Below are 14,380 nucleotides of genomic sequence, written 5' to 3' on the forward strand. Positions count from 1 at the left end.
GCTTTTTTGGACGATTTTTACCTCCCCTCCGTCACACATGGTCACAAAAAGCCAGACCTACCCCCCCTCCCAACCAGACTGAAAGGTGAGTTATCTGACTAGACAGGTGAGTTATCTGACCAGACAGGTGAGTTATCTGACCAGACAGGTGAGTTATCTGACCAGACAGGTGAGTTATCTGACCAGACAGGTGAGTTACCTGACCAGACAGGTGAGTTATCTGACCAGACAGGTGAGTTATCTGACCAGACAGGTGAGTTATCTGACCAGACAGGTGAGTTATCTGACATTTACACAAGTACTACACAAAAGCTGTTACTTTTTATAACTGTTTTTATTTACTATTGACTCTTTTTTCGAGCAAATCTGGCACAAAATTTCCCATAGGCAGGAGGTGAAATGACCAAATCAACAATGAGAAACTGGCCATCCCTTGGGTCTGGTCTGACAGAGCTAACAGCTGCTTCACTGTACAGCCACCTGAAAGTAGCATCACATTTTAGAAACAGCTGGAGGAGTTCAGTTCAATGCAGCAGCTTGTTGCAAGTTCAAATCAATCATTTGATTCTTTATAAATAGACAGTAGCAAGTATTTGGTACAGTTCAACAAGTGTAACATACCAGCAACTTGTTCAGTAAATCCCACATACACAATGATGTCTGAACATATTAACATCCCATGTACACAATGTCTGAACATATTAACATATCACGTACACAATGTCTGAACATATTAACATCCCATGTACACAATGTCTGAACATATTAACATCCCATGTACACAATGTCTGAACATATTAACACCCCATTGCCTCATTCATGGGAACCCATGAGCCCATACAAAACATGGATTGAAGTTGGAGCAGACATTCATCATATTTTACCTCAATATATTTTCACTGTTAGGGATGCGAAATGTTTTCTGCATCAAATTAGTTTCCTGCAGCAGTCTCTGCCCCAGCTGTTCTCCTAACTCAGCCAAGCCATTGCCCCTGACAGCAGAGATCTGTAGAATGCCAGGGTCTAAAGCCTCCGCAGCTCTGCTCAAATAGTGGGGAACATTAGTCAACCATCTCAACATTTCATGTATTGTGACTAGGTTCTTTAGCTACTGACTGTAGGGATCAAATGGGATCATTAGCTACTCACAGTAGGGGTCAAGTCAAGTGGGATCATTAGCTACTGACTGTAGGGATCAAGTCAAGTGGGATCATTAGCTACTGACTGTAGGAATCAAATGGGATCATTAGCTACTGACTGTAGGGATCCAGTGGGATCATTAGCTACTCACAGTAGGGGTCAAGTCAAGTGGGATCATTAGCTACTAACTGTAGGGATCCAGTGGGATCATTAGCTACTGACTGTAGGGATCCAGTGGGATCATTAGCTACTGACTGTAGGGATCCAGTGGGATCATTAGCTACTGACTGTAGGGATCAAGTCAAGTGGGATCAATAGCTACTGACTGTAGGGGTCAAGTGGGATCATTAGCTACTGACTGTAGGGATCCAGTGGGATCATTAGCTACTGACTGTAGGGATCCAGTGGGATCATTAGCTACTTACTGTAGGGATCCAGTGGGATCATTAGCTACTGACTGTAGGGATCAAGTCAAGTGGGATCAATAGCTACTGACTGTAGGGGTCAAGTGGGATCATTAGCTACTGACTGTAGGGATCCAGTGGGATCATTAGCTACTTACTGTGTAGGGATCAAGTGGGATCACTAGCTACTGACTGTGTAAGGATCCAGTGGGATCATTAGCTACTGACTGTAGGGATCCAGTGGGATCATTAGCTACTTACTGTGTAGGGATCAAGTGGGATCACTAGCTACTTACTGTGTAAGGATCCAGTGGGATCATTAGCTACTGACTGTAGGGATCCAGTGGGATCACTAGCTACTGACTGTAGGGATCCAGTGGGATCATTAGCTACTGACTGTAGGGATCCAGTGGGATCATTAGCTACTTACTGTAGGGATCAAGTCAAGTGGGATCAATAGCTACTGACTGTAGGGGTCAAGTGGGATCATTAGCTACTGACTGTAGGGATCCAGTGGGATCATTAGCTACTGACTGTAGGGATCCAGTGGGATCATTAGCTACTGACTGTAGGGATCCAGTGGGATCATTAGCTACTGACTGTAGGGATCAAGTCAAGTGGGATCAATAGCTACTGACTGTAGGGGTCAAGTGGGATCATTAGCTACTGACTGTAGGGATCCAGTGGGATCATTAGCTACTGACTGTAGGGATCCAGTGGGATCACTAGCTACTGACTGTAGGGATCCAGTGGGATCATTAGCTACTGACTGTAGGGATCCAGTGGGATCATTAGCTACTTACTGTAGGGATCCAGTGGGATCATTAGCTACTGACTGTAGGGATCCAGTGGGATCATTAGCTACTTACTGTGTAGGGATCAAGTGGGATCACTAGCTACTTACTGTGTAAGGATCCAGTGGGATCATTAGCTACTGACTGTAGGGATCCAGTGGGATCACTAGCTACTGACTGTAGGGATCCAGTGGGATCATTAGCTACTGACTGTAGGGATCCAGTGGGATCATTAGCTACTGACTGTAGGGATCAAGTCAAGTGGGATCAATAGCTACTGACTGTAGGGATCCAGTGGGATCATTAGCTACTGACTGTAGGGATCAAGTCAAGTGGGATCAATAGCTACTGACTGTAGGGGTCAAGTGGGATCATTAGCTACTGACTGTAGGGATCCAGTGGGATCATTAGCTACTGACTGTAGGGATCCAGTGGGATCACTAGCTACTGACTGTAGGGATCCAGTGGGATCATTAGCTACTGACTGTAGGGATCCAGTGGGATCATTAGCTACTGACTGTAGGGATCCAGTGGGATCATTAGCTACTGACTGTAGGGATCAAGTCAAGTGGGATCAATAGCTACTGACTGTAGGGGTCAAGTGGGATCATTAGCTACTGACTGTAGGGATCCAGTGGGATCATTAGCTACTGACTGTAGGGATCCAGTGGGATCACTAGCTACTGACTGTAGGGATCCAGTGGGATCATTAGCTACTGACTGTAGGGATCCAGTGGGATCATTAGCTACTGACTGTAGGGATCCAGTGGGATCACTAGCTACTGACTGTAGGGATCCAGTGGGATCATTAGCTACTGACTGTAGGGATCCAGTGGGATCATTAGCTACTGACTGTAGGGATCCAGTGGGATCATTAGCTACTTACTGTAGGGATCCAGTGGGATCATTAGCTACTGACTGTAGGGATCCAGTGGGATCATTAGCTACTTACTGTGTAGGGATCAAGTGGGATCACTAGCTACTTACTGTGTAAGGATCCAGTGGGATCACTAGCTACTGACTGTAGGGATCCAGTGGGATCATTAGCTACTTACTGTAGGGATCCAGTGGGATCATTAGCTACTGACTGTAGGGATCCAGTGGGATCATTAGCTACTTACTGTGTAGGGATCAAGTGGGATCACTAGCTACTTACTGTGTAAGGATCCAGTGGGATCACTAGCTACTGACTGTAGGGATCCAGTGGGATCATTAGCTACTGACTGTAGGGATCCAGTGGGATCACTAGCTACTGACTGTAGGGATCCAGTGGGATCATTAGCTACTGACTGTAGGGATCCAGTGGGATCATTAGCTACTTACTGTAGGGATCAAGTCAAGTGGGATCAATAGCTACTGACTGTAGGGGTCAAGTGGGATCATTAGCTACTGACTGTAGGGATCCAGTGGGATCATTAGCTACTGACTGTAGGGATCCAGTGGGATCATTAGCTACTGACTGTAGGGATCCAGTGGGATCATTAGCTACTGACTGTAGGGATCCAGTGGGATCACTAGCTACTGACTGTAGGGATCAAGTCAAGTGGGATCAATAGCTACTGACTGTAGGGGTCAAGTGGGATCATTAGCTACTGACTGTAGGGATCCAGTGGGATCATTAGCTACTGACTGTAGGGATCCAGTGGGATCACTAGCTACTGACTGTAGGGATCCAGTGGGATCATTAGCTACTGACTGTAGGGATCCAGTGGGATCATTAGCTACTGACTGTAGGGATCCAGTGGGATCATTAGCTACTGACTGTAGGGATCAAGTCAAGTGGGATCAATAGCTACTGACTGTAGGGATCCAGTGGGATCATTAGCTACTGACTGTGTAGGGATCAAGTAGGATAATTAGCTACTGACTGTAGGGATCCAGTGGGATCATTAGCTACTGACTGTAGGGATCCAGTGGGATCATTAGCTACTGACTGTAGGGATCCAGTGGGATCATTAGCTACTGACTGTAGGGATCCAGTGGGATCATTAGCTACTGACTGTAGGGATCCAGTGGGATCATTAGCTACTGACTGTAGGGATCCAGTGGGATCATTAGCTACTGACTGTAGGGATCAAGTCAAGTGGGATCATTAGCTACTGACTGTAGGGATCCAGTGGGATCATTAGCTACTGACTGTAGGGATCCAGTGGGATCATTAGCTACTGACTGTAGGGATCCAGTGGGATCATTAGCTACTTACTGTGTAGGGATCAAGTCAAGTGGGATCATTAGCTACTGACTGTAGGGGTCAAGTGGGATCATTAGCTACTGACTGTAGGGATCCAGTGGGATCATTAGCTACTGACTGTAGGGATCAAGTGGGATCATTAGCTACTTACTGTGTAGGGATCCAGTGGGATCACTAGCTACTTACTGTGTAGGGATCCAGTGGGATCATTAGCTACTGACTGTGTAGGGATCCAGTGGGATCATTAGCTACTTACTGTGTAGGGATCCAGTGGGATCATTAGCTACTGACTGTGTAGGGATCCAGTGGGATCATTAGCTACTTACTGTGTAGGGATCCAGTGGGATCACTAGCTACTTACTGTGTAGGGATCCAGTGGGATCACTAGCTACTTACTGTGTAGGGATCCAGTGGGATCATTACCTACTGACTGTAGGGATCCAGTGGGATCACTAGCTACTTACTGTGTAGGGATCAGGTCCACCTTGTTGTAGACTTCTATCATGGAGTTGAGCTTCCCTTCAGGCAACATTCTCTGGAGAGTTTTGTGGACGGACACAACCTGGAGCTTCAAGTCTGGGTGGCTGGCATCACGCACATGAACAATCAAATCCTTGACACAACAAGAGAACACACTGAGAACACATTGAGAACACATTGATAACACATTGAGAACACATTGAGAACACATTGATAACACATTGATAACACATTGATAACACATTGAGAACTTACTGAGAACACATTGAGAACACATTGAGAACCAACTGAGAACAGATTGAGAACACATTGAGAACACATTGAGAACAGATTGAGAACAGATTGAGAACACACTGAGAACACATTGAGAACACACTGAGAACACATTGAGAACCAATTGAGAACAGATTGAGAACACACTGAGAACACATTGAGAACCAATTGAGAACAGATTGAGAACACATTGAGAACACACTGAGAACACATTGAGAACAGATTGAGAACACATTGAGAACAGATTGAGAACACACTGAGAACACATTGAGAACAGATTGAGAACCAATTGAGAACAGATTGAGAACACATTGAGAACACACTGAGAACACATTGAGAACACATTGAGAACCGATTGAGAACACATTGAGAACAGATTGAGAACAGATTGAGAACCCATTGAGAACACATTGAGAACACATTGAGAACCAATTGAGAACCAATTGAGAACACATTGAGAACACACTGAGAACACATTGAGAACACATTGAGAACACACTGAGAACACATTGAGAACACATTGAGAACCAATTGAAAACCAATTGAGAACAGATTGAGAACACATTGAGAACACATTGTGCTGAGACTGAATGTGACTTACAACCTTAAATAAAAGATGTGTTTGTCATGTTTGTGTCTAAGTTTTGGCAGGTTTGTGTTTAGGTTTTGGTAGGTTGTGTCTTAGTTTTGGCAGGTTTGACTTTTGGGATGGGTTTAGCTCTGTTAGGGTTAGTTAGGTTGTAGGGTTTAGAAATGAGTTAGGGTATGGTGTACATACAGCCATCATGGCGTCCTCCAGCGTAGCTCTAAAGGCATCCAGCAGCGTGATGGGCATGTCTGATATAAACCCTACAGTGTCAATATATGTGACCTTGACCCTACTGGACAGCATGCCTACATGTGCAGAGACATCCAGAGTAGCAAACAGATTGTTTTGTGGTGTTAGTGATTCATCTTTTGTTAAAGCTTTGATTAGAGTTGTCTTGCCTGTAAACAAAGAAACTCAGACAATTATTTCTTTACTTAGCAACTTTCATCCTTTAGATTAGCAACTTTCATCCTTTAGATAACAATCAAAATACAACGCTAAATACCTTTTTTTATGTAAAATATTAGTGCACTTGTTATACAGTGCTGTATTAGCACACAAGTTTGACAGACGTCTAGTGTTAGACAGACCTGAATTTGTATAGCCCACAACAGCTACAGTTGGTTGACTGTCACGCTGGCGCTTGAGTCGTATTTCTTGTCGTTTGCTGTGCAGCTTGTCCAGTTCTCTTTTAATTCTATGTTCCCTTCTCTTCAATAATAACAAAAAATTGACAGCTGACCTCAATTTAATTAAATTTTAAAAATGTAATTACATTGTTACGTTTGATTGGAAATTGGAAACCCAACCTGATGGAAACATGCTACAAGTCACATGACTGAACCAAACAGGGGCACACAACAACTGAAGTTTAAAGCAGGTAGACCAGTCACCTGTAGCACCTGATGGAAACATGCTACAAGTCACATGACTGAACCAAACAGGGGCACACAACAACTGAAGTTTAAAGCAGGTAGACCAGTCACCTGTAGCACCTGATGGAAACATGCTACAAGTCACATGACTGAACCAAACAGGGGCACACAACAACTGAAGTTTAAAGCAGGTAGACCAGTCACCTGTAGCACCTGATGGAAACATGCTACAAGTCACATGACTGAACCAAACAGGGGCACACAACAACTGAAGTTTAAAGCAGGTAGACCAGTCACCTGTAGCACCTGATGGAAACATGCAACAAGTCACATGACTGAACCAAACAGGGGCACACAACAACTGAAGTTTAAAGCAGGTAGACCAGTCACCTGTAGCACCTGATGGAAACATGCAACAAGTCACATGACTGAACCAAACAGGGGCACACAACAACGGAAGTTTAAAGCAGGTAGACCAGTCACCTGTAGCACCTGATGGAAACATGCTACAAGTCACATGAATGAACCAAACAGGGGCACACAACAACGGAAGTTTAAAGCAGGTAGACCAGTCACCTGTAGCACCTGATGGAAACATGCTACAAGTCACATGAATGAACCAAACAGGGGCACACAACAACGGAAGTTTAAAGCAGGTAGAGCAGTCACCTGTAGCAGCATGTGTCTCTTCTCCAGGGTCATTTGGGTTGAGCCCCCAGCTAAATGTGACAGCTCCATCTCATACCCACCATGCATCAGCTGGATGCGGGATCTGTTCAGGTTAGAGGATATCACTTTAGTCCATTGAATTCTTCCCCTTTGTGTCAGAACTTTAGTCCACAAAGTTTTATTTTACAGCATCAATTTTGGTCCTTTTAAGTTTGGGAAATGTATCTAGACATTGACTTGATATTTCTAAACAGTTTGTGAAGCCTTTCTGTTCAATATTGTCGGGAAAACAACCAAGAGTTATGCCCCTTCTAACCTTAGCTATAGATAAGACTAGACGACTCAGTTTCCCATTGGAAAATGGTCTATCCGCTGCACTGCAAAACCAATATCCTATAACTCCCACCCCAACCTTTATAAAGTCATTAAACCACAAATAAATCCCTCTTCCTAGATCCGAAATATTGCCCAGTCCCCTTGGGGCATCCATTTATAACAACCAAATGAGAAGGGGGGGGGGGGGGGGGGGTGGCTGAGGTTAGATTAGTGGTAAAGTCCACAAACCAAATATAAAATTGGAATATTATTATTATTATTATATAAAAACCTGGTTATTCTGTTTGTTTTTAGTTGATTTTTTTATAATTATTTTTTTCTCTTTGTTTTTTTCAGCCAATGAAAATGATTTCTTAATCAGTGCACAATAAAATGAATACAAACATTAATTTCCTCATATTCTCAAATTAGAAGATATGACAACTGTAACTTATTGAAAAGTGTCTGAACCTAATAATAATAGGAATAACAATGAATAAATCATTAAAGTCAACATCGAAGAAGTTTTTGTTTGTTAAAATAAAAAATGTCTAAGTCTATGATTGGTTGGGTTTTATAGCAGCGCCCAGAGTGACAGGCTTGCTGTCACACTGACGTCTCTGCCAGGACTTTACGTGTCTTTGTGGTGAAAATATTATTTAAATTTAAATTATTTAAATTAGAAGATCTGTAAGCTATCCAATGGACGTCTCTGCCAGGACTTTACGTGTCTTTGTGGTGAAAATATTATTTAAATTTAAATTATTTAAATTAGAAGATCTGTTAAGCTTATCGAATGGAAATTTAGCTATACCCAAAATAAAATAACGCACTAAACACACTTTTGCGGACACGTTTGGACTTTTACAAGGGAATTAAGTGGATTTTTGTGGACGGGGGGACGACGACGACACACAAACGGACGTCATAAATGGATGACCCCCAAAAGGCTGACAAGCCAAAAGACAGACAGGATATTAAGCTGACATTAAAAAGGCTGACAATACAAAAGGCCGACAAGATTTATAAAACACAATTACAAACATGTTTAATAAAAGTTTGCTGACTAGATTACAATGAAGTAGCTTTGTTACTAATCTTACATTTTGTGTCAGCCTGCCCCACCTCCCCCACCTCCCCTTCAACAATTGAAATAATATGTTAACATTTATTGATACTATATGTTAACATTTATTGAAACAATATGTTAACATCCATTGAAACAATATATTGACATTTGAAACAATATGTTAACATTTATTGAAACAATATGTTAACATTTATTGAAACAATATGTTAACATTTATTGAAACGATACGTTAACATTTATTGAAACGATGTTAACATTTATTGAAACAATGTTAAAATTTATTGAAACAATATGTTAACATTTATTGAAACAATACGTTGACATTAATGGCGTTGTAGGTGGGTTGAATGTGACATGTTTGTGTTTTTACAACTTGTAAGCCTACTTGTATTTTGATTCTTAATATCAAATGTCCGCGTCGGACTTTTGTCCTACACCCTATAGGTAAAGCATGTGAAGGGAGGTAACTGTACAGCTCTAGTTACCTGACATAAGGGATCTCAGCTAGAGCTACTTGCAGCTTAGCTTTTGTCCTACACCCTATAGATAAAGCATGTAAAGGGAGGTAACTGTACAGCTCTAGTTACCTGACATAAGGGATCTCAGCTAGAGCTACTTGCAGCTTAGCCTCTGGTGACTGGGCGTGGTGTTTGAAGATCTGCAGGACGATGGTGTAGCGGTCAAAGACTGGTAGCCCCCAAGCCTCCTGTAAACAGCCTATCTGCAGGCCAGTCAGGCGATCTATCCCTACCACAACTGCACTGATTGAACTATTCTTTCTGATTGCCTCCACCAAAAGCTCAAAATTTCCAGCACCAAAGACTTGAGCTGTGTTTTCATGGTCTGTCCTTACAATCCTCTGAGGATTCACCATTGTCCAATTATACATTTTTATCCCCATAGAATCTCTTTTGATTGTATTAACCAGTACTGATTTATTTGTGATAATCTTTAATGTGTAGGGATATTGACATGATATGTTGTTATACAAGCTAATGATGGAAGAGGGGATGGGAGGGGGTATTTAATTATATAAACAGATTTTCAAACACATCTCAACAGATTTTCTTTAAGTGAAAATAATAATCTGGTGTTTTATTGTTATAAAAAAAAAGTGGTTGGTCATTTCTCTCCCCCCCCCCCCCCCCCCCATTAGCCAAGCACTAATATCATGGTTTTATTTATATTGTTCTTTAGGATTTTATTTCCCTTTGTTGTGCCCATTCCCATACATGTACCTACCTTTTCTAGAACTTTCCAGTTTGGCAGAGTGTTGACTAAGGCACATGTTTCCTCCAGCTTCAGCTCCCTGGTGGTCATAACATAACGTCTTGTTCCTGTTTTGATATCTATACCAACAAAGTTTTTTCTTTTAGAAATATATATATTTATGTAAACTACATTTAGCCTATATATAAACCATAATTCAATCTATATAGCAATAAAAATCACATGTAGGACTACCTAGCCTGATTGTATAGCAATAAAAAATCACATGTAGGCCTACCTAGCCTGATTGTATAGCAATAAAAAAAATCACATGTAGGCCTACCTAGCCTGATGGTATAGCAATAAAAAAAATCACATGTAGGCCTACCTAGCCTGATTGTATAGCAATAAAAAAATCACATGTAGGCCTACCTAACCTGATGGTATAGCAATAAAAAATCACATGTAGGCCTACTTAACCTGATGGTATAGCAATAAAAAATCACATGTAGGCCTACCTAACCTGATGGTATAGCAATAAAAAATCACATGTAGGCCTACTTAACCTGATGGTATAGCAATAAAAAATCACATGTAGGCCTACCTAACCTGATGGTAAAGCAATAAAAAATCACATGTAGGCCTACTTAACCTGATGGTATAGCAATAAAAAATCACATGTAGGCCTACCTAGCCTGATGGTATAGCAATAAAAAATCTCACATGTACTTCACCTGGTTGAACAACTAAAACCCTGTGCCCCACCCCAGGGATGGCACAGATTTCTCTGACAAACTCTCCATATTCTTCATCTTCTGCCACTACATCACTTCTGTCATCTGTGCACAAGTATGACTTGAACACTGAAAAATGGAAGTATGACTTGAACACTGAAAAATGGAAGTATGACTTGAACACTGAAAAATGGAAGAACAAAATGAATAAATTTAATCCTGATTAAAGTGTCCTATTATCTAAACATAAGGATTAGGGCCAAATATTTAAAAACCTACCAGGTGCTTTACACACTCTTTCAATGGTGCTCTTTGATATATCTGGACAGAAATATGCTAACAGTTTGGAGAAAAATTACCTTGACACTCTCTTTCAATGGTGCTCTTTGATATTTCTCGACAGAAATATGCTAAAAGTTTGTAGAAAAGTTACCTTGACAGTTTGTCTTTATTATTAGGTTTGAGCTTGATCCAGGACGACACCAATGTACATTGAAACTTGCAGGACTCAGAACTACACCAGATTTGTGAGACAGCCCAAAAGAGCGAAAAGTGTATCTGTATACTAAGGGTACACAGTGCTGCTTGTTACCAGAGCTATGTAATATCTGGTGGTAAGATTGAAGCAGATATCTTGATGCCTTCATTGTATACTTCATAGCTGTAACTCTAATGTAAAAGTATTGTCACTTTGGTTCCTGGTTTAGACTTGGCTTAAGATCTGGATGAAACGTGGCTTCTAACTCTGTGGATCATCTCTCCATATAACAGTTGACTCTTGTGATAAAAAAAAATTAAATCCTTTCTTTTAATTACAGGGCCGTAATGAATTAAATGGTAACCATCAAAATAATTTTAACAACTATTTTCACAATCAATGTAAATGGTGAGTTAAGAAATAGAGAACAGTGGTTAGTTCATGAATATCTGTGTGAATATGGAATAGCAATGACAATAGTTTGGAGGAGGGAGGGGGGGAGGGGGTGAGAAGCATGTGTAGAGTATGCTAGAGTTATAGTAGCTCAGTAGGCTACTCACGACTGTTTCAAAACTAGATTTTACTAGATTAACTACTAGTAATACTATTATTTGATATTTAGTATGCAGACTATGATTGAAGATTTGGATTAGATGAATAAAAAAAAAACATGACAGTAAAAGAGTTACAAGTAGGTCTACTACTAGTACTAATTAGGGAGTGTCTATTGGTAGTTAAATACAAATAGCCCTCAGAAGGCTATTCATAGTTTCCTATTTTTAGCCGACCAATTAATTTTATTTTAAAATTCATTGTCCTGCCCATGAGTGCATAATTATTTTTTTTATTATCTTGCATATGACACTCGACTTTTGAACTTTGTAGGAAGTGGTTGAAATGGTTACATTTCGGCTGGTTTGTTTTTGTGGCGTGGGTTCCATTTCCTTAGGCTTGGAATTTTATTTTGCTTTTTAAATTTTTTTTACTTTAGCTTTAGAGCTTAGGCCGGCTTAGGGTTAAGTTTGGAGTTAGGCTTTAGGGTAGGTTTAGTTAGAGGTTAGGCATTTGGAGGATTAGGCAAAGTGCCGCAACAGAGTTAGCGGTTAGGGTTAGGCATTATGATTGATTATGGATGGGGATTAATTAGGGTAGGGTTTCTTCTTCTTTTTCGTTATTAATTTTTAGTGTTGGAAGGGATCGAGCCATATCTGCCAGAGCGTTTGAACTCGAGACTTTTTCGAATTTATCAACCATGAGCTTTTTGCAGACTCGACCACGCCTCCATCACAATTACGGATACGTGTCAACTGGTTATGCGCCATTGACTCTGATTTCAGCCTGCTTTTCTTTATGGATTTGCTTCCATAGCCTTTGTCCAACCAAGAACAAACTACAAGGCAGCAGTTGTTTGATTTTTGAGTTGTCTCTCCTAGAAGAGTGGCTGTCCCCCAGCTAACGAGCCTCATGAGTCATCTGCCCAAGGGTTCGAACTCGACACTTTTCGGTTTAGTAACCATGAGGTTTAGACTGTTTTTTACTGCTATACTATACCATTCCGGAATAATAACCAACGCTAAACTAAGGTTTTATCTAATATTTTATTAAAACATACGAAAATATTTAATATAGGGCGGGCCTACTCATATTATTTAATTTAAAGTATTTTAAAAACATAACCTATTCAAAATTCGGTAATCTATCGTTTTGGGTATGTAAAATCGCCCCGTGGCTATTAATGTACGAAAACGTTACCTCATTGTCAAGGCTGTAATAGAAGTATATTGTGATATGTTTGTGTCAAATATTATAGATAGGCCTAAATGAATAATAAACCTAAATCAATGGCTAAATATATCAATATAGGCCAGAAATTAACTTTAAACAGCAGTGTCTGCAAGCAAGATTTGCTATATAAACAGCAGCCATTTGTAAAATAGAGTGACTTCCGCCTGAATCTCGCGCTATAAGTCTATAAAAATAAAACTTTAACAAGATGGCTGATATAGTAAATGAACATGGTTGCATCTGTTGGAAACATCGCTGGTGTTCATTTATTACTAAAAAGTTTTTATTCAATTGTTTAAAAACAGGTACATAAAAGAAACAAGGAAACATTTTTGTATTTTTCAAAACATAAATCCTGCTCAAAATGTGAAATTATTATTAAAATGTAAGGAGTCACCTGTTTTTCACATTACTAGTCGCGGGCGATTTTACGACCTAAAACCGATAGATTACCCAAAATTCATTTAATTTAGGCCTATCGCCTCTCTCCCACATTAATTAATAATTAGTCTAGACTAGACTAACTAATAGTAATACTTATACTAGATTCTAGATCTAGCTAGTAGATAGATCTAGACTCTAGTAGATTGTAGATAGAATCTAGTGAATCTATCTAGTAAAAGTATCTAGTTTTGGCCGAATTTACGATGCTAAACCACACAAGGACTGTGACAAGGACTTACCTAATGTGCCTAATGACTCAATGAGTAGTAATGACTCGATGAGTCAATGACTCAAGTCTTAGTCTAAAAGTCTTACTTAACTTATAGATTCTAGATCTAATAACTAACTACTAGATCTAGTTTTAGTTAGTAGTAGACTAGTAGACTGACTGAGTAGTAGATAGTAGTAGATCTAGATCTAGATCTAGCTTTAGTAAGTTTAGATCTGGATAGAAATAATAGAAGAAATGTCATTTGTTTGTGGGTTTTTCCGTTAGTTAGAGCATCTCTTTTGTTTCGCTTTCATAACATACTTTAAACATACGCATTATTTTTCGGCTTTTAAAATTAAAAATAATTTCTTAATTAACGTTATGTACTGCGGGATCGTGCACATAAGGGGGCAGGGATATTATTTAACACAGTAGTTGGGATAAAAATAATTATTATAATAGTAATATAGGCCTAATAATATGAGGTCTTATTTTAATGTAACAATGTTACAAACCTCTTCTTCTTTCATCAGACCACAGCTACAGGACATCAGACCACTAAGACATTACTACAGCATAGCCACTATGAGAAGTTACAAACCCAGCCTTCGGCTTTTACACACACCCCTCATACACATCACTAGTCCTCTACATAACAAATGTAAGCACCATGTAAAAGAAAAGCATTAACAGTCTTCC

The 14,380-nt window shown here is 40.1% G+C and overlaps 1 protein-coding gene across 1 annotated transcript; it reads right to left on the minus strand.

Moving 5' to 3' along the window:
* Window positions 1-325: 325 nt before the first annotated feature.
* Window positions 326-13,925, minus strand: LOC131937373 (putative GTP-binding protein 6). Its single transcript, XM_059294758.1, has 11 exons — window positions 13,710-13,925; window positions 11,197-11,540; window positions 10,764-10,892; window positions 10,063-10,169; window positions 9,408-9,679; window positions 7,416-7,518; window positions 6,462-6,582; window positions 6,061-6,269; window positions 4,994-5,142; window positions 885-1,040; window positions 326-480 (listed from the first exon to the last, which is right to left on the minus strand). The coding sequence occupies exons 2-11, from the start codon at window positions 11,420-11,422 to the stop codon at window positions 342-344; spliced, it is 1,611 nt and encodes a 536-aa protein (XP_059150741.1). The 5' UTR covers window positions 11,423-11,540; window positions 13,710-13,925; the 3' UTR covers window positions 326-341.
* Window positions 13,926-14,380: the final 455 nt, after the last annotated feature.

The sequence above is a fragment of the Physella acuta genome, unplaced genomic scaffold, assembly GCF_028476545.2.
Source record: "Physella acuta isolate Inbredline_101_S28 unplaced genomic scaffold, ASM2847654v3 ptg000208l, whole genome shotgun sequence".
Taxonomy (NCBI): domain Eukaryota; kingdom Metazoa; phylum Mollusca; class Gastropoda; family Physidae; genus Physella; species Physella acuta.

Bases quoted from the DNA above. Each gene is read 5' to 3' on its own strand.
- LOC131937373 (XM_059294758.1), bottom strand. From the start codon at position 11,422: ATGAAGTATACAATGAAGGCATCAAGATATCTGCTTCAATCTTACCAC. The intron at 10,893-11,196 runs GTAACTTTTCTA...TCCATTTTTCAG, and splicing joins AATAAAGACAAACTGTCAAG to TGTTCAAGTCATACTTGTGC. The intron at 481-884 runs GTAAAATATGAT...TGCTACTTTCAG, and splicing joins AACAGTGAAAATATATTGAG to GTGGCTGTACAGTGAAGCAG.